The sequence below is a fragment of the Carcharodon carcharias genome, chromosome 18 (assembly GCF_017639515.1).
Source record: "Carcharodon carcharias isolate sCarCar2 chromosome 18, sCarCar2.pri, whole genome shotgun sequence".
Lineage (NCBI taxonomy): Eukaryota > Metazoa > Chordata > Chondrichthyes > Lamniformes > Lamnidae > Carcharodon > Carcharodon carcharias.
Window position 1 is genome coordinate 53673644 of NC_054484.1, and position 18996 is coordinate 53692639.

Here is an 18996-nt window from a genome sequence, read left to right on the forward strand (position 1 = left end):
AAGAGATAATGGAGGTGTTAGTGGTGATCTTTCAGGAATCACTGGAGTGAGGGAGGGTCCCAGAGGACTGGAAAATCATTAATCCCTGTTTAAGAATGGAATGAGGCAAAATTACAGGCCGATTAGCCTGACCTCAGTCGTTGGTAAGATTTTAGAATCATTTATTAAGGATGAGATTTCAGAATACGTGGAAGTGCATGGTAAAATCAGGCAAAGTCAGCATGGTTTCATCAAGGGGAGGTCATGCTTGCCAAATCTGTTAGAATTCTTTGAGGAGGTAACAAGTAGGTTAGACAAAGTAAAGCCAATGGATGTTATCTACTTGGACTTCCAGAAGGCCATTGACAAGATGCTACACAGGAGGCTGCTCAGTAAGATAAGAGCCCATGGTGCTAGAGGCAAGGTACTAGCATGGATAGAAGATTGGCTGTCTGGCAGGAGGCAGAGAGTGGGGATAAGGGGGTCCTTCTCAGGATGGCGGCCGGTGACTAGTGGAGTTCCGCAGGGGTCAGTGTTGGGACCACAACTTTTCAGTTTATACATTAATGATCTAGATGAAGGAACTGAGGGCATCCTGGCTAAGTTTGCAGATGATACAAAGATAGGTGGAGGGACAGGTAGTATTGAGAAGGGGGGGAGGCTGCAGGAGGATTTGGACAGATTAGGAGAATGGGCAAAGAAGTGGCAGATGGAATACAACATGGGGAAGTGTGAGGTCATTGGTAGGAAGAATAGAGGCATAGACTATTTTCTAAATGGGGAGAGAATTCAGAAATCTGGCGTGCAAAGGGACTTGGGAGTCCTAGTCCAGGATTCTCTTCAGGTTAACTTGCAGGTTGAGTCGGTAGTTAGGAAGGCAAATGCAATGTTGGCGTTTATTTCGAGAGGACTAGAATATAAAAGCAGGGATATGCTGCTGAGGCTTTATAAGGCTCTGGTCAGACCACATTTAGAATATTGTGAGCAATTTTGGGCCCGGTTTCTCAGGAAGGATATGCTGACCCTGGAGAGGATCCAGAGGAGGTTCACGAGAACAATCCCAGTAACGAAAGGCTTAACATATGAGGAACATTTGAGGACTCTGGGTCTATACTCGATGGAGTTTAGAAGGATATGGGGGGGATCTGATTAAAACATACAGAATACTGAAAGGCCTGGATTGAATGGACGTGGGGAAGATGCTTCCATTAGTAGGAGAGACTAGGACCCAAGGACGCAGCTTCAGAGTAAAGGGAAGACCTTTTAGAACAGAGATGAGGAGAAACTTCTTTAGCCAGAGTGTGGTGAATCTATGGAATTCATTGCCACAGAAGGCTGTGGAGGGCAGGTCATTGAGTGTATTTAAGACTGAGATAGATAGGTTCTTGATTGGTAAGGGGATCAAAGGTTATGGGGAGAAGGCGGGAGAATAGGTTGAGGAACTTATCAGCCATGATTGAATGGCAGAGCAGACTCGATGGGCCGAATGGCCTAATTTCTGCTCCTATGTCTTATGGTCTTATGGTGCTATGTTTCCTACAGAGACTACAATTTGAAAGTACTTCATTGGCTGTAAAGTGCTTTGGGACATCCGCACTATATAAATGCAAATCACTCTTTCTTTAGCAGATCATCTGATTCTCTGGGATCTAAATTCCATGTGGTTGCATATGTTCTGAGTCGAAATTAACAGGGCAACAGCCCCATGTCCAGTTTACAAGTGCATTGGGGCCTGTGTTAAATTATTTCTGGGAATTTTTTAGCCAGCCCTGGTGGATGGCTGTAATGTGCACATCATGAATTTAAATACTAATATGAGCTCTTGCACCTGAAATAGGACATGCTTGCTAAATTTGTGTGGGGAATTGCATGATTCCCTGGTCTTAACCTCAGTCATAAGTCATTGCCTTAACAGTTGGAAAGCATACTACAGCAGTGATATTTAAAGGGATGCTCATCTCCATTAAATTAAGTCTGTGTTTAGACTTGATGGGCTATTAGAGTGTGTTATGCTGATTTTGGGGCTGTGGCATCAAGGGCAACAACAACAGACAACTGCTAAAATAGGGTAAAGGAAGGAAGGGTGGAGGAGGCTTTACACCATGAGGGTCCACAGGAACCCGATTTCACAGTGCATTAAGTGGCTTCAATTCTCCAGGGAGAGAGTGACCAACATCTGCCTCCTGCTCAATCAGGATTTTTAAAATATTTATTCGTGGGTTGTGGACATTGCTGGCAAAGCTCCCCATGCTATTCCTCATCCTGAATTGCCCTGAGAAGTTGGTGGTGAGCCACCTTCTTGAACCACTGCAGTCCTTATGCTGTGAGGGAGGGAGTTCCAGGATATTTATGTTCCCATGTTCTTATTGTCCTTGTTTTTCTAGGTGGTAGAGGTCACAGGTTTGGAAGGTGCTGTTGAAGGAACAGTGCATATTATAAATGGTACACACTGCTGCTACTGTATGTCAGTGATGGAGTGAATGTTGAAAGTGGTAGATAAGCTGCTTTGTCCTGGATGGTGTTGAATTTCTTGACTGTTGTTGGAGCTGCACTCATCCAGGCAAGTGGAATGTTACAGACAGATGTTAGGACAGTTCACTCTTTTTCTTCCACCTCATGACTGTGTTTTAAAGGAGAAGTGTTTAAACCCCTTCAGTGCTGTGACTCTTAATAACAGACATAAGACAGGTTTTCCCGCAAATTTAAAAAGAACGAAGAGTAAGTGTTTATTTCTCAACAACCAAATGTATTTGCAACAACACCCACTCACACATGCACACAAGACACGCTCACAAAAAAAGGTGATTATATAATAGGCACCATACACTTAGTCTTTTGAGATGGAAGCTGGAAACATTGCAGGCCTGATGATTCTCTTGGTTCACTGAGTAAATGGAATTTAGAAGTATACGGTGACAAATTCAGAGTGGCTTACTCCTTGCAACAGCCGGTCTCTGGCTTTGCTGCAGTTGAAACTCTGTAGTGAAGATCTGTCTTGGTTGTTCAAATCAGTAGGTAGGTAAATGGCCATCCCCACTTCTCTGGGTGTTGGTGGATTCTAGGCAGGGTTCTTTCTTTGCTGAGTGGGATCTCTTCCCTAGGTGGTCTCTTTGTTTCTCAGACTACTGACAATGGGGCTGGTCTCCAAAGATATCTTAAGTGTTTCTTAGCACAAATTGGTTTCTATCAGATGACCATACTATCAGTTTTCCAATTATCCACACAAATGTTCTCTGATGATATGAGCATTGACACATAATGGGGTTTGAATCTTGGCCATTTGCATCTCCTTGTGGTAGAATGTTTTTCCTCAAACCCATTCTGTGAAATTTCATTGTGCAGCCACTAAGTCTGTGGGGTTATTGTGCATTAGTTCCTGTAGTTATATAGCACTGTTAAATCCACAGGAGAGATCTGTTGCATTTTTAGTCTTTTCAAGGGAATGTCCCAAAACATCATTTACATTTTAACATCCTAACCAGACAAGCAGGCTGATTTCCAGCCTTGAGCAGTTTCATGTATATTTGGCAGACACAAAAGGAGAAAAAGTCACCTGATCTTCTGACTCCATTTTGTTTCAAAGTCAATTGTCCATTTTCCATTCTGCTTTTAAAAAGTAGTGTCAATTTTTCCCTAAAGCCACAGGTATAATTGCATAGGCATGACAAGAGTATTCCATCATGCACCTGATTTGTGCCATGTAGATGGTGGACAGGCTTTGGGGAGTTAGGAGGTGAGTTATCCATTACAGAATACCCAGCCTCTAACCTGTTTTTGTAGCCACAGTACTTAAATGGCTGGTCCAGTTAAGTTTCTGGTTATTGGTAACACCCAATGATGGGAATGTCAAGAGGAGGTGGTAATTTTGCTCCTGTTGGAGATGGTCATTGTCTGGCACTTGTGTGGTACAAATGTTGCCTGCCACTTATTGGGCTAAGCCTAAATGTTGAACAGGTATTGCTGCATGCAGGCACTGACTGCTTCAGTGCTTGAGGAGTTATGAATGGGATTGAATGCTGCAATCATCAGGGAAATCTCCATGTCTGACCTAATGGTGAAGGGAAGGTCATTGGTGAAGGTCACAGCTGAAGATGGTTGTGGCCCAGCATTAGCATAAACGTAGCACTGCATGTGATTCTGAAGGTCGCTGTGGTCCTGGACTTTTTATGTTTCGGGCTTCTTCCAACATCCAGTGGGTGACAACAGTAACATGCCACAATTTTGCTGTGCACAATGTAGTTGAAGAGGTCACAGAGGCAGGTTGTTCTTGCTCCCAGGAAGTCATCATCTTCCCAATGGAGGCTACAATGCAGGAGGAGAGAGCGGTCAGACTTGCAAGAATTATTTGTTTTCATGAGAAGCAGTGGATCATTCATTGCATGTACATTAGCCCTCTGTGCTCCTGCACAAGACAAAACTCTCTACTGTACCAGGAAGGGATTCTATTCCTTAAATGTGCAACTCCTTTGTGGGCCATAAACATTGAGTTACACAAGATTGTGTCTTGTATCCTGGCATTATTTATGATGCTTTATTCTATGCCAGTCCTCAATAACCCCTCTCTTTCATCCAGACTGTCCAATGTCAGGCTTGCTGTTTGGGGACCAGATATATCCACTGAACACTTTGGCTCATGACTCCTGTCAGGAACCTGGTCACAGACTGCGCATGCATTCAATTAGTCACTCCAGATCCACGGCTCTCATAGATAAGACCATCAAGCTATTCAAGTAAAGGTTCCAATAGTTGTGGAATTTTTGAACTTTGTCTATAGCTTCTGCTGTTTAGCATGCATATATAACTTCACCAGGTTGGCACCTGATTTTGAGGTATGGCTTGTGCTACAAATGGCACACCCTTCTACACTCTTGATTGAACCAGGGTTAATCATCCACTTGATGATAGAGGAGTGAGAGATATGCCAGGCCTTGAGTGTGGTGGAATAGCATTCTGCTGCTGATGGCCTACATAGTTGCCCAATTTTGAGCTGCTAGATCAGTTCTTAATCTACCCCACTTAGCATGCTGGTAATTCCATGTGATGTTGTGGAAGGTGTCCTCGGTGTGAAAATGGAACTTAGTTCCATAAGGATTGTGCATTGCTAACCCCTATCAATGATTCCATAAACCAGTCAATCAGGTAGATTGTTGAGGTTGCGGTCAAGTAAGTTATTTCCTCAGGTTGGTACCCTCACCACCTGCTGCAAGATCAGGCTGACAGCTATGCCTTTCAAGAGGAAAGGGCAAGGGAATGCAACTAGAAGATCACTCTTGCAGAGAGCTAGCACAGACTCAATGGGCCAAATGGCCTCCTCTTGTTCTGCAACCATTCTGAAGATTCAACCAACTCAGTCAATGATGTTGCCAAGCCACCCTTGGTGATGGACTCAACTAACTCCCAACAACTGATGATTTCTATGAAGTCAGTGGTGTTATACTGCACATATCAGATGCAAAATATTATTGATATGAAATAAACAGGTTCCCACCTTCATTGAAATAGCAGTAAAAGGAACAGGTGTTAACATTTGTTACTAATATTGTACAGCATCACTATCCCTCTCTCTGTTCTAGCAGTGTAACTATGGGCAGAATTTTTCAGTCGGCATGCAGGGCCGGGCCCAACACGCCAATGCGTAAAATGACGCACAATGATGGGCATGCGTCCCGACATCATCGTGCAGTCCCGCGATATTTCATTCAGTGGACGTGCGCCGGAGTCAGCTGCGTGCCCACTGAAATGTAAACAGCCTATTAAGGCCATTACCAAAGCAATTATTGTAATTTTAACGTTGGCGGGCAGGTGAAAAGCCCAAGCGGCCTTCGCAGTTTTAGGAAACCTCATCCATGGTTTCCTAAAGCTTTTATTAAATAACTTTTTAAAATTTCATAAATATAAAAAATTTTAAACCTTTTATTGAATAATTTAATATTGATTCAATCTCCCTGAGGCAGCTTAGTGCCTCAGGGAGATTGAAGTGCTCTTTCGCTGGCCCCAACTCTCCCTCCTCCCCCCTCCCGCACAGATAGCACTGAGTGCTACCGGTCGCATCTTACACTGGGTGGGCCTTAATTGGCCCGCCCGCGTAAAATGGTGGCGCGGAGCCGATCACAAGCAGCGATTGGCCCCGCTCCTGCCAAGCCCGCCCACCATATGAAAAATTCTGCCCTATATAAAATACTTACACTATTTCTTAAAACTGCTGGCAATTTATGTCACTCACAAGGGTCTTAATTTGATCATTTAATTCAATGTGTCAGGTGGAACTGGAACTACTTTCCATTCTACTCCGTACAGTATCTGTAACTATCTTAAATAATGATGGAACACCAAAATAATTTAACCATTTGTTATAACACTGACTCCAGGCTCCACTGCTCTTTGGCACTCTGTCAATCTTGTTTACAAAAAAAAAAATTAGCAATTCAAGTAGTTTGGTCAGTACACTCATCTTTCATTCTGGAACTGGATTTGAAGCCGGTGCAGACTGATGGAGTGCAAGTTTATTTCAGCTGGCATAAAGCTCAATGCAGCACAAAGCTGTCCCTAATTTGGCATTAACTTGGCAAACTCATTTAGAAAAACTAAAAGGCAGCCTGGTTATAGGAAATGGAGAAATTGGTTGGGGTCCATGGACAGGCACTCTTCTGAGACTGAGGTTGTGTAGAATGTGCTGTGCTTCCCATATAACTGTGGGCCAGATTTTCAGCTTGGCGTGTGGGTGCAAGCCCACCGACAATTAACAGGGCTGTTAAGCCCATTAATAAGTTAATTAAAGTGAATTTTTCCCTGCCTTTCCAACCTTAACAGTTGGCAGGTAGGCGAAAAGGCCAAGCAGCCTTGGATTTTTGAGGAAACCTCTTCCACAGGTGCGATGAGGTTTCCAATGTTAATTGAAAACAAAATAAAAATTTTAAAATCTAATTTTTAACATGTTCCTGCTCATGAGTCACATGAGGGGACATGTTTATCTTAATTTTAAAATCTTTATTTTAAGAATGTTAGAAACCTTCAGTTCCCTGAGGCAGCCCTCTGCCTTCAGGGAGCTTTCATTGCGCACTGCCCAGTGCCTGCACTGATCTCCGCCCTCGGCCTTGCCCTCCCGCGTCCCCCTCCTCCTCAGGCAGCGCTGAGCAGTTCACCTACAGCATTAATTGGCCAGCCAGCATGAAATCACAGTCAGGGCCCAATTGCGGGCAGCAGTCGGTTTTGTGGCCACTCCCAGGCCCACCCGCTTGATGAGGTAATAATCCTGCCTGTGTGTGTCAGGAAGATACAATAACTGCCACAATGTTATTGGAATTTATTGTTAAGTAGAGTAATAGTGGGGTCTGTGTCTGTGCCTGTGTGTATGATTTAATTGAAATAAAAGCAGCTGGTCTGAAGGCTTTGATGCGTTAGAAGATAACCTAGGTTTGAAATGTTAAGTAGGTGGACATAGAGGTAAAGGGAACATTTGCATTTTTAAATAAACCAGCCTAGATTGTTTTCAAAGGGGCGGGGAGGGCGGTTGAAATGTGTCAGCTCACCAAGTGAAGCTCAGAAACAGTGGGTGGAATTTCTGCGGGCAGGCGTGTGCCCGACCCCATCGGGCATAAAATTGCACAAGACATTGGGCAAGCATCCTGGTGTCATCATGCACTTGCGCAATGTTTTGCTCGATGGGCACGTGCAAAAGTCAGAAGCACGCCCGCTGACAATTAAGAGGGCAATTAAGTCCATTAACGGCACAATTGCCTCCAATTTTTCGTGGCCCGTCCAACCTTACGGTTTGCAGATGGGCAAATTGGCCAGGCGGCCTTTGCATTTTTCATGAAACCTCATCCAAGGGCAGGATGAAATTTCCGTTATGAAATAAAATAAAAAATAAATATCTGTGGACAGCATTTTTATCAGCTATATTTTCAGGTGATTGATTGTGATGCATGGACATTTTTTTGTAGCTTTTAAAACCTTTATTTGCTGCATTTTCAGGTCTGCAGCTCCCTGAGGCAGCTGTCTGCCTTCAGGGAGTCATACAGTTATACGGCACAGAAACAGGCCTTTCTGCCCATCGTGTCTGTGCCGGCCATCAAGCACTTATCTATTCTAATCCCATTTTTCAGCACTTGACCCCTGTGTGCTATGGCATTTTAAGTTCTCATCTAAATACTTCTTAAATGTTGTGAGGGTTCCTGCCTCTCATGCCCTCAGGCAATGTGTTCCTGATTCCGAACACCCTCTGGGTGAAAAAATGTTTCCTCAAATCCCCTCTAAACCTCCTGCCCCTTACCTTAATCTATGCCCCCTGGTTACTGACACTTCCGCTAAGGGGAAATGTTTCTTCCTATCTATACCCCTCATAATTTTGTTTACCTCTATCAGGTCCCCCTCAGCCATCTCTGCTCTAAATTAAACAACCCTAGCCTGTCCAGTTTCTCTTCATAGCTGAAATACTCTAGCCCAGGCAACATCCTGGCGAATCTCCTCTGCACCCTCACCAGTGCAATCACATCCTTCCTATAGTGTGGCGATCACAAAACTCCAGCTGTGACCTAATTAGCATTTTACACAGCTCCAACATAACCTCCCTGCTCTTATTTTCTATGCCTCAGCTAATAAAGGCAAGTATCCCATATGCCTTCTTAACCTTATCTACCTGTGCTGCTACCTTCAGGGACATGTACACCAAGGTCCCTCTGATCTTCTGTACTTCCTAAGGTCCTACTATTCATTGTGTATTCTCTTGCTGTGTTAGTCCTCTCAAAATGCATCACCTCACACTTCTCAGGATTAAGTTCCAATTGCCACTGCTCTACCCATCTTATTAGCCCATCTATATTGTCCTGTAATCTAAGGCTTTCCTCCTCATTAGTTACAACACCACCAATTTTTGTGTCATCTGCGAACTCACTGATCATACCTCCTATATTCACATCCAAATCATTAATGTACGCTACAAACAGCAAGGTTCCCAGCACCGATCCCTGCGGTACACCACTCGTCACAGGCTTCCAATCGTAAAAACAACCTTTGACCATCACCCTCTGCCTCCTGCCATGAAACCAGTTTTGGATCCAATTTGCCAAATTGCCCTGGATCCCATAGGCTCTTTCCTTCTTGACCATTCTCCCATGAGGAACCTTGTCAAAAGCTTTACTGACTACATCAACTGTGTTATCCTCATCTACACAACTAGTCACTCCTAGAAAACATCAATCAAATTTGTTAGACATGATCTCCCCCTGACAAAGCCATGCTGGCTATCCCTCGTTAATCCTGCCTCTCCAAGTGGAGATTAATCCTGTCCCTCAGAATTTTTTCCAATAGTTTCCCTACCACTGATGTTAAACTCACTGGCCTGTAATTTATCCCTACTAGCCTTTTTGAATAATGGTACCACATTTGCTGTTTCTAGTCGTCTGGCACCTCTCCTGTGGCCAGAGAGGATTTCCACGCCTGCGGAAATGTCATCGCCCGCCCCCACCCTGGCAGCGCTGTTAATTGGCCAGCTAGCGTGAAATCGCGGTCGGGAGGCCAATAGCAGCTGACGTTCCATTTCCTGACCACTTCCCAGCCCCACCTGTGCGCCCGCCAAAGGTAAAATTCAGGCCGGTGTGTTTATTTTTCCCAAAGATTACTGGTAAAATTAGTATTATGAGAGATTTTTATTATCAGGGAGGTAAAATCCGAAGACATACTGAAACAATGGGAATTTGCATTCAAGGAGAAAATATGTATAAAGGAGCAAAGGTTGTGAGTAAGGGGAGGCATTTTAAGATCTAACAATTGTGAAAAGCCTTCAGCATCTATGCCTCAAGCTGCTGTCTACAACGAACCGAATTAAGAAAACTCACTTTGAATTGGATTGTTCAGGGTACCATGTTTCATTGCCGGCTAGAAGTTTGACGTCGGTGTGCGGGGGCGGGCCCGACACACTGACGCGTGGTGATGTCGGGCCTGTGTCCTGATGCCATATTTCAGTGGGCGGGCGCGCTAGGAGCTCCAGTGCATACCCGCCATTAATTAACGGGCCACTTAAGGCCCTTGAGGCATTAATAGATGGAGATTTTTCGGAGCCTGTGTGATCTTCAGAGCATCGCACGGGCACAATGGGCAGGTGGGTAGGCCACATTTTTAACAATCTCATCCACAAGCGGGATAAGAGGGGTATTTGTTGGACATTTAATTTTTAAACTTACTCCTACTTACTTGTGTGAACAGGAGAGCTTCAAATCTCTTCACAGCTGCTTGTACAGGAATAACAGGCTTCCGGTCAGGAATCTGGAGTAAACATCATTCTTGGGGCCTTGCTAGTTTCCCTTAGCCTGGGAATGGGAGTTGTGCGCTCCACTGGAGGCACCTCCACTGAGGAGGAAGAGAGGGCCTGAAGGGGGAGGAGGCCAGGTGTCCATATTCAGCCTCCAGATGGAGCCACCTTTGGGATGACAGGCACAGGCACAAGAGGCGCAGGGCCAACAGGAAATCCAGGGTGGAAGGGGCCACAGAAGATGTCACTCTCCTGCTGCCAGAGTTTATAGGCAGCGAAGCAGCTACCTCAATATGTCTGAGCTGCAATGCAGAAGGAGGCTCCGTCTCTCAAGGCAGACAGTGACCTCCATTTGTCAGATGATAGACCCTGATATCAGTGCCACTGTGGGGGTGGGCACCCCATGCCATTAGTGTTGAAGGTCACGGCTGCCCTTAAGTTCTATGCCTCTGGTTCTTTCCAAGGGTCGGAAGGGGAGTTTCCCAGTCAGCTGTCCACAGTTGTGTCAAGCTGGTGACAGACGCTCTGTTCAGGTGTGCATGACTTTTATTCACTACTGCTTGGACGAGGCCAGCCAGGCGCAACGAGCCAGAGGTTTTGCAGCAATAGCTGGGTTCCCCCGCATGCAGGGTGCAATCAATTGCACAGATGTGACCATCAAGGCGCCAGCAGGTGAGCCGGGAGCCTTTGTCAACAGGAAGCGATTCCACCCCATGAACGTGCAGATAGTGTGTGACCACAGGATGCTGATTCTACAAGTCTGTGCAAGGTACCCCGGCAGCTCCCACGATGCCTACATCCTCAGGCACTCCCAGGTGCCAGGGCTCTTTAGTGCTCCAGCCCAGCTGGATGGATGGCTGCTGGGTGACAAGGGCTTTTCCCTCAAAAGGTGGCTTATGACGCCTCTCCGCCATCCAAGAACAGAGGCTGAGCAGCGGTACAATAGGTGCCATGCCTCCACAAGGGCTGTGGTGGAGAGAAGCATCAGTCTTCTTAAGATTCACTCCCATTGCCTGGACTGTTCAGGGGGCGTCCTGCAATACCCCCCAGATCGTGTGTCACTGATACTGGTTGCATGCTGCGCTTTCCACCATCTGGCACTGGAAAGGGGGGACACATTGGAGGAAGAAGATATCAACACAGATGCTCTGGCTGCACACGATGAGTCCAGTAGTGAGTCTGAGGATGAGCATGCTCAGGAAAACATTGAGGGGATAGTTACTGACCTGGGCAACCTCCAGGGAGGCAGGGCCACCCGGGAGGCTTTAATCCAGTGAACTTTCAGCTAGCCCACCACAGATGGACTTCCAACACACGCCAGGGCTGCAGGCTCCATATTCGATACCTGACAGCAACATCTGCTTGGTCAGGAACATTAACTATGTGTCTTGTCAATAAAGCTCAATGACAAACAGGTCACTCATAACATCATGGGTTTTCGTACACCTGCAGATGTAAGGGAACACCCTGAGCCTTGTTCAAAACTAAAGCATTTAATGATTTCACAAAACAAAACAGAAAAGAAACTTCATTCACAGCTGCACACCAAATTATAATTAACTAGTACCGGGGCAACAGAAAACCACCAGTGAGAAGCACGTGGTGTGCCTAAGGTGCCTTACACTTAGGTTTTCGGGTGCTACATCTAGGTGCTCCCCCCTCGCTGGTACTGGCATTCGGGACAGCCTGCTCACTCTGCTGTCCTGTTGGCCTTGATGACCTTGGAGGGCATCCCCTAGCCTGTGGAGCCTGTGATGGCCCCGCCTGGGAGGGAGCGGCCAGTGGCCTGGCTGGCATCTCCCCAGTCACCGCAACCTCATCAGATCCCACGGTCACTGATGGAGGAGCTGCTGGCCACATCCAGAGCGCCCTGAGAGGAGCCTGCAGAGATGACAGGCAGTTGCTGCACCGACGTGAGGTCGCTTTGGACCTCCCTGCTCACTATTGATGGATGGTCACCGTGCTGGGATACTGAGTGCCCAATCCATCTCCCAGACCAACACTGACCAGCTGAGCTCAATGCTGCTGCGAGGGCTTGCATGTCTGAATGCATCTCCAGGAAGCCCTGATTATTCTCATGAGGAGCCTATCCATGAGAGTCGCCACTCTCTCCATGGAGGAATCATTGCGCTCAGCCATGAGGGTCAATGCATTGCTGATGTTCCACATGGTCTCCTCCATCACAGAGACCATGGCACACATTGCCTCATTTATCTCTGCCAGATCCTCCCACACACCCTGCTGGACTTCCTGCATCTGCTGTCTCAGGTACGACTCCAGAGGCAAATCATCAGCCACCGACTGGGCATGTTCCTGGTCCCCAGCAGCCCTTCAATTGCTGGTACCATGGGCACTCTGTCTCCGCCTGCAGCTCAGGTGAATTGCCCTCACCACTGTGACCTGGGACACTAGCCGATGATCTAATCCCCACCAAGCTGTTAGTATCTGCGCTAGTGCCTGCCTGGCTGAGATGTTGTGATGCTGGTGCTTGTTAGGGCCCTCAGGTGTTAGTGGCGGGCCCTCTGCCTCCTCGTTCTGGGCCTGCTCCAGTGAGGCTGAAAGGAAGAGCAAGGACATTTGATTAGTTGAAGTCGAGACTTTGTTAATGTGCATGCCTGGCCCCCAGATCAGGATGCGTTCCTCCTTCCATAATCAATGAGAAACCCATGTTGGAAGCTGAATTCACTAAACAGTCAACAGTGGAATGGTTGCAAGGGCAGACATTGTGACCTCAGTGCACGACACTCTTACCTCCCCCTGGCACCCCAGCCTCACCACTACCAGTTCATCTGGGCACATGGCGCCTCTCCAGCTCAAGAGCCTTCTGCTTGTATCTGATGAGAATCACCAACTGTGCCTGGCCTCCGCCAGTCTGCATCCGCTCAGAGTTATTGTATGTGGTCGTCTCCTGAAAAGGAGAGGGGAGCATTGATTACTCCGCCCTGTACCTGGAATGCCCTGGCACCCCCACCTAAGTGAAACATTGCAGGGCTCATGTGAACCGTGACCCTGGAGCAGCCATACACTCACACCAAGCAGCCAGGGCTGACCCCCTTGCCCAGATGCTGCCTCCATCACATTTGCCACCCACACTGTATGCCCTTCCAAAGCAAGGAAGCACAACCATGTAGAATGCCAAGGGCAGCAAATGGATGGGTGCCCTGCCACCTGGAAGTTCCCCTCCTAGTCATTCAGCAGCCTGACTTGGAAATGTTTTCGCGTTCCAGCGCTGTGCCAAGGTACAGATCCTTGAGGTCGCCCCCAAAACAACACTGTGAGTGTAAGTGTATCACATGCAGTGGATACAGAACCCAGCTCAGCACCATCCTCTCAGGGTGAACTAAGCATGGGCAATAAATGCTGGCCCACCCAGCGAAGGCCACATGCCGTGAATTATTCTACATTCAGAGTAGTGGGGGTGGAGTTGCGGGCCAGGGAGGTCAACCTAACTGCTGTGCTAAGTGGCTCATGCCAACACGGTACTCAACTTTCCTGATCGCAACAGGCTGTTGAAGTGCTTGCGGCACTGAACCCAGGTGCATCACACCACATCGTGTGCGCTGGCCCTTTCTGCCACCTCCTCCAAGGCATATTTCATCATGTGGGGGGGGGCCCCTCCTCCTGTCCCTCACCACGAGGATTTCACACCGTGCTGCCACTTCCTTGATGAGGGCAGCAAGGCACTCACAGTGTCCCACCGACCTGCCCTCCTGCCTGGCCTGCTCTCCAACAGTGCCCTTGGCAGCCCTTCTGCTGGCCATCGTTGCCAGCCTTTGGAAGGCTGCCTGCGCACTCTTTAAACAGGCCACTGGGTCGCCATTGGACCCAGCGGTCATTGCAGTCCTGCCACCTCCCGCCCCCTCTCGCTGTCCTCGGGAGCCGCAAATCACGCTGGGTGGGCCTTAATTGGCTCACCTGCATAAAATGGAGGTGTGGAGCCAATCGCAGGCGGCAATCGGCTCCTCACACGCCCGCTCCCGACCAGCCTGCCCGGCATACAGAAAATTCTGCCCTATGTGTCTTACTGTTGCCTTAACAAAAGTGCAACTGGGACTTAGATTAATTAGGAAATTTAGAAGTTATCAGTAGTCGTAATTTGTAGACTCGTGTGTGCTTAAAATCATTTCTTATATTAATAAAGGTTTAATTTAATTTTGTAAGAAACCTATAAGACTCGGTGGGCTTATTACTACCGAATTCAAGGTACGCATCTCAAAATTTATACAAATTGCAAAACAGTTGTAGTAGTTGTTTCAAGTTTCCCTTTGGGATTTGAGCAGCTCAGCATTCACCATTGGCTGTGCCATAACACTGTGTAACAAAAAAAGATGAAAAGCGTTCGATTTCCCTTCAAACACATCCCTATCCTTGAAGAGCCAAAATATAAATTGAACTTGTCATTATAGGCAAGGGATTGTGTCGTTGTAACCAGAAGCAAGTACTAAGTCCTCATGCTGATACTGCTAAAAATACATTTATATTCTTTCATATCATAGTAAAAGAAAATTGGAAGGGGAAAGGAAGAAAAGTCCCAGTAGGGTTAAAGCAGAAATTAGTTACTTTCCCAGCAATCATTTTTACAATTACTTGTCATGGAGTTTGTCCAGGTTTTTAGTTTAAAGGGAATAAAATTAGATGAAAGTCATGGGTCATAAGAAATGAAGATTGATACACCAGGATATTCACATTTTAATTCCTTGAAAAACTGGTTAATGCAGAAATGTTTTACAAAAGATAAAGATAATAGTTGGCTACATCCTTTCAGCCATGTTAATAATTCTTTCTCTTTCTTCTCCTCAGGTGTCCATAGATGAACGCTTGAAGCAACTACATGAGGCCCATAGGGATTTTGGCCCTACATCCCAACACTTCCTGTCCAGTAAGTATTGGATGCACATCATTCCAGTGTGATTCTCTAATCACATTGTGAAAGTGGTTCTTAGGTAGGAAACAATCTATTTTTTTTAATACTTTACCTATTTACAAGCATATTCAAATAAAATATAACCTGGACTGTAAAATCAAAAAGGCCCATTTAACACGGTTTATTTTCTAATCACATTGGTTCTCAGTTTAATTACTGAAAGAAGCCTTTCCTTTTCTTTGAGTTCTGGCTTCAGATTATTGGAACATAAGACATTTGAATTAAGTCTTTTTTTCACATGATATCCAAAACCACTATAAACTAAGCAACATCTGTTAATCAGAATAATGTGGAGCATATTATTTTAATAAGTTGTCTCAGATATGTGTTTAGGGCTGCTACCTTTTGGGAAGCCCCAAATCAGGCATGGGGCAAGGTGGGACAAAATAGTAGTTGGGATCGTGGCTTGAAATCCATGATTTATTTTTCTGATTACCTTTCACACCTTGGCCTAGATTTTCCTCAGCTTGTAACCAGTGTAACCTTTATTTCACTTTTGTAATGCATGGGCAATTCACTTAAGTGCAAGAGCCCTTCAAACTTTTTACGCAGTCATGCACAACAGGTAATTTAAAGGGGTCGACTTGTGTATGGCCTATGTGGGAACTTTAGTATTGCTGCATGGCCATGCAGCTTAGAGGCAACATTGCTTATGACCCAAATTTTGGTAGTTATGGAGTGGGCAATGGAAGAGAATGGGATAGGGATCATTGCATTGCATCCATGTTCAATTTTATATTCTTATAATTCCAGTGGGCGCTAGAAGCACCCACTCATTTTGTGTCGGATATAGTCAAATGAAGTGGAAACGGCTATTAATGCTTCAGTTATGTCCGCTGATACTCTCGGCTGCACAAGATGGCCATCCAGGGTTAGCCACTAGAGAAAAACCGCTATCTTACTCCACATACAATTTCAATGATTTATTTTGCTGTTGACAATTGCTTACCCATTTGCTGTTATGCTGTTTGCTGTGGGGTTGCCATTTTTCCCCTCCACCCTCATTAACAGGGTTACACATTGAGAATTCTCCTGTTCTCCTGTATCTTGGTGCTAAGTGTAGAAAAATTGGGTAAATGGAGGTTCTGCAGACAGCACTCGAAGCAGATGCCAGCCACCCACTAGAAATGCCATGCCAGGGTAGATGGGGCATCAGTTTAACATCTCATCCACACACCGGGTCCACTGATGATGTAGCACTCCCTCAGTAATGCACATAGGTGCCATCTTAGAATATATGCTTAAATCCTGGCATAGGAATTGCACTCACAATCTCCTGAGTCAGAGGGAAGAGCGCTACCACTGAACTAAGCCAAACGGCACCACATCCATGTAAGTAGATATTCGCTTCCTTGGCAGATGCCAGGATTCATTCATTTTAAGGCATCCAGCATGCTATCATTCTGTAACACTTAAAGGAGTGTGTCTGGGTCTCTTAGAGATCAGGACTATACTCTATGACAATAGCTGTGTGCCAAGTATATGAGCTGAACATCAGTAAAATGAAATCTGTGCAGCTAATAGAGACATAAAGAACACACTCATACCTTTTTGAAGGCACAACTTGTGAGCCTTGATCAGCTTGGGATCTGCAGTACATGTGTCAACTACGTTCAACTGCTACATCAGTGATGTTCCCTCCATCATAACATCAGGTATGGGTGTTTCCTGAAATTTACAGCTTTCAGCTCCATTCGCTACTCTCTGATAATGAAGTAGCTCATGGCACAAGGTACCTCTAACAACATCACACTCCCTCAGCACCGCACAAAAATATTGGTCCAGATCGTGTGCTCAAGTCAAAATGTGAATTTCCATGAGGCCCCTATCTACCTGTGCTTGGGCCTCACTGGTTGGCCAAAACACACCTGTTAAAATAGCACATGGTATGAAGGTCAGGTGAGAAGGCCATTGTAAGCACTTTAACACCTCATAAACTCAGTTATTATCAGGGGCAGGGGATTAAATTCAGGACTTTAACATTTATCCTTCAAATAAAGGATTTGTTCCTCATTGTAATGATTCCTCACATAAGGTTTGAATAAATAGAAAAGATGGTGGATGGATGCCCAATGTCAGAACAGAGTGCTTTCTGATTAGAGCTCTCAAGACAGCTTATAATACATTTACTTTACCAAGCAGCCAGTGATGGTAATGCTGGTACAAGGGACAATGCATTGAAGCAGTGCTTGTACCACTGAAGGTTTTAAAATTCTTCAAATGTGCCACACATGATGTCAGCATAAATTATAACTGTATTAGCATCATTATATTTCATTGTCTGTAAAACGTTTTGGAGCATCCTGAGGTTGTGAAAGGCACAATAAAAATGCAAGTCTTTCATTTCTTTTCATCATGTAGCAACATTCCCTGATAGTCAGTAAGCTAAACATCGCATGACTGTATCGACCATCAGAGAGGTTTGCACTTACTAGGCTGCAGGTATCTGCCCTAACCATTTGTGAACTGTGCCTTAGAAGTGTATGTAGTTTTTTTTTAAACAGCTATGGCATCACTCCTGCTTTATAAAGAAGAGTTTCTCCGTCAGTAGAACTGTAAGATACTAGAAGGCAGTCTGGCTCTGGTGCTCATTAGAGCTTATAATAAAGTTTATAAATGTTCTTATAGACTGACCATACAGTTTTCCTTTTAAAAATTAAAATCATGTACGTATAGGAACTTCATTAACTCTGCATTATTTATCATCAGTAAACAAGACAGGAAGCAAGTTTGTGAATATTCATGGTGCACTATAATGATGCCAATAGATCATTCTCTGGACCACTTTCCTTCCTGTAGAGGTTGCTCTAGCAACTTCATGAACATTGCTGTAGGTTTTAGTCGGCCTGCTGGTGCCATTATACAATTTATTGATATTCATGTGGCCTCCTTTCTTGGTGGAGAAGTACAATCTTATTCAAAATTACTTTTCCATCCATTTGCAGTAGAAATAGTAAGGTCCACATTATGGAAAACACTTTTACCAACTTTGTTAGGTACTCGATAACTTCAGTGTCAGTTTTGGGAGAGTAGTTCTATGCCTGTCTCTCAACACCATCGACCCTGTTTAAACTTCCACTTGGCACTCTTCCCTTACAGGCTCCAATTAGATGTGGAGCAAGTAATTCTGGTTTTAAAAATGTTTTCCTTATGACAAACTATAGTAAATTTTGCTAGTTTATTTTGGCCAGTGTTAAAACTTCACAAAACTCAAACCCACGGATACCATGGCTGCTGTTCTGGATGAAATTGGAGTTCAAACTGGGACTTTACTGACCTGCACACTGGAACAAATGATACACAGTGAGCCACTGGGTTCATACTTGTACTCTTCACAATCTCATGAAGAGCTTTACAGACAATTAGGCAATTTTGAAGCAACTGTTGTAAAGTGGGGCACACAGCACAGACCCACAAATAGCAATGTAATAATGACCAGTTCATCAGTTTAAGATAAGAGCAAAAAGTTCATCAGTTTAAGATCTTGATTAATAACCAAGAAATTATTGAAATAGGAGTACTTTTACCTGAGACCTGAGAGGCCAGATATGGTTTCAGTTAAACTTTCATTTGAAAGATGGCACCTCCAACAGTTCAATACTCCCTCAATGCTCAAGTCTCTAGAATGGAGCAGAAACCCACACTTTTTGGCTCAGAAATGAGCGTAGTGACACTGAGCCATAGTTGACAATTAAGTGCAGAGCAGGTGTGTTCAAATGATGACCTCCAAAAATTTTGATATAACACTTGAATATTTTATTCACTTATAACTCACTGCACTTTCTGTCAGAATAGGGACCTAGTTAAACAAGAGCTGTGCACCGTATTTTTTTCAATTGTTTTA

At 45.1% G+C, this 18996-nt stretch overlaps 1 protein-coding gene across 1 annotated transcript in view; it reads left to right on the forward strand.

Moving 5' to 3' along the window:
- The window catches only part of dmd (dystrophin), a 1748406-nt gene that overhangs the window by 1582998 nt on the left and 146412 nt on the right, over positions 1-18996 (forward strand). Inside the window, exon 60 of the mRNA XM_041212034.1 lies at positions 15029-15107. Coding sequence (XP_041067968.1) covers positions 15029-15107 — 79 coding nt within the window. The remainder of the gene's footprint in view (positions 1-15028; positions 15108-18996) is intronic.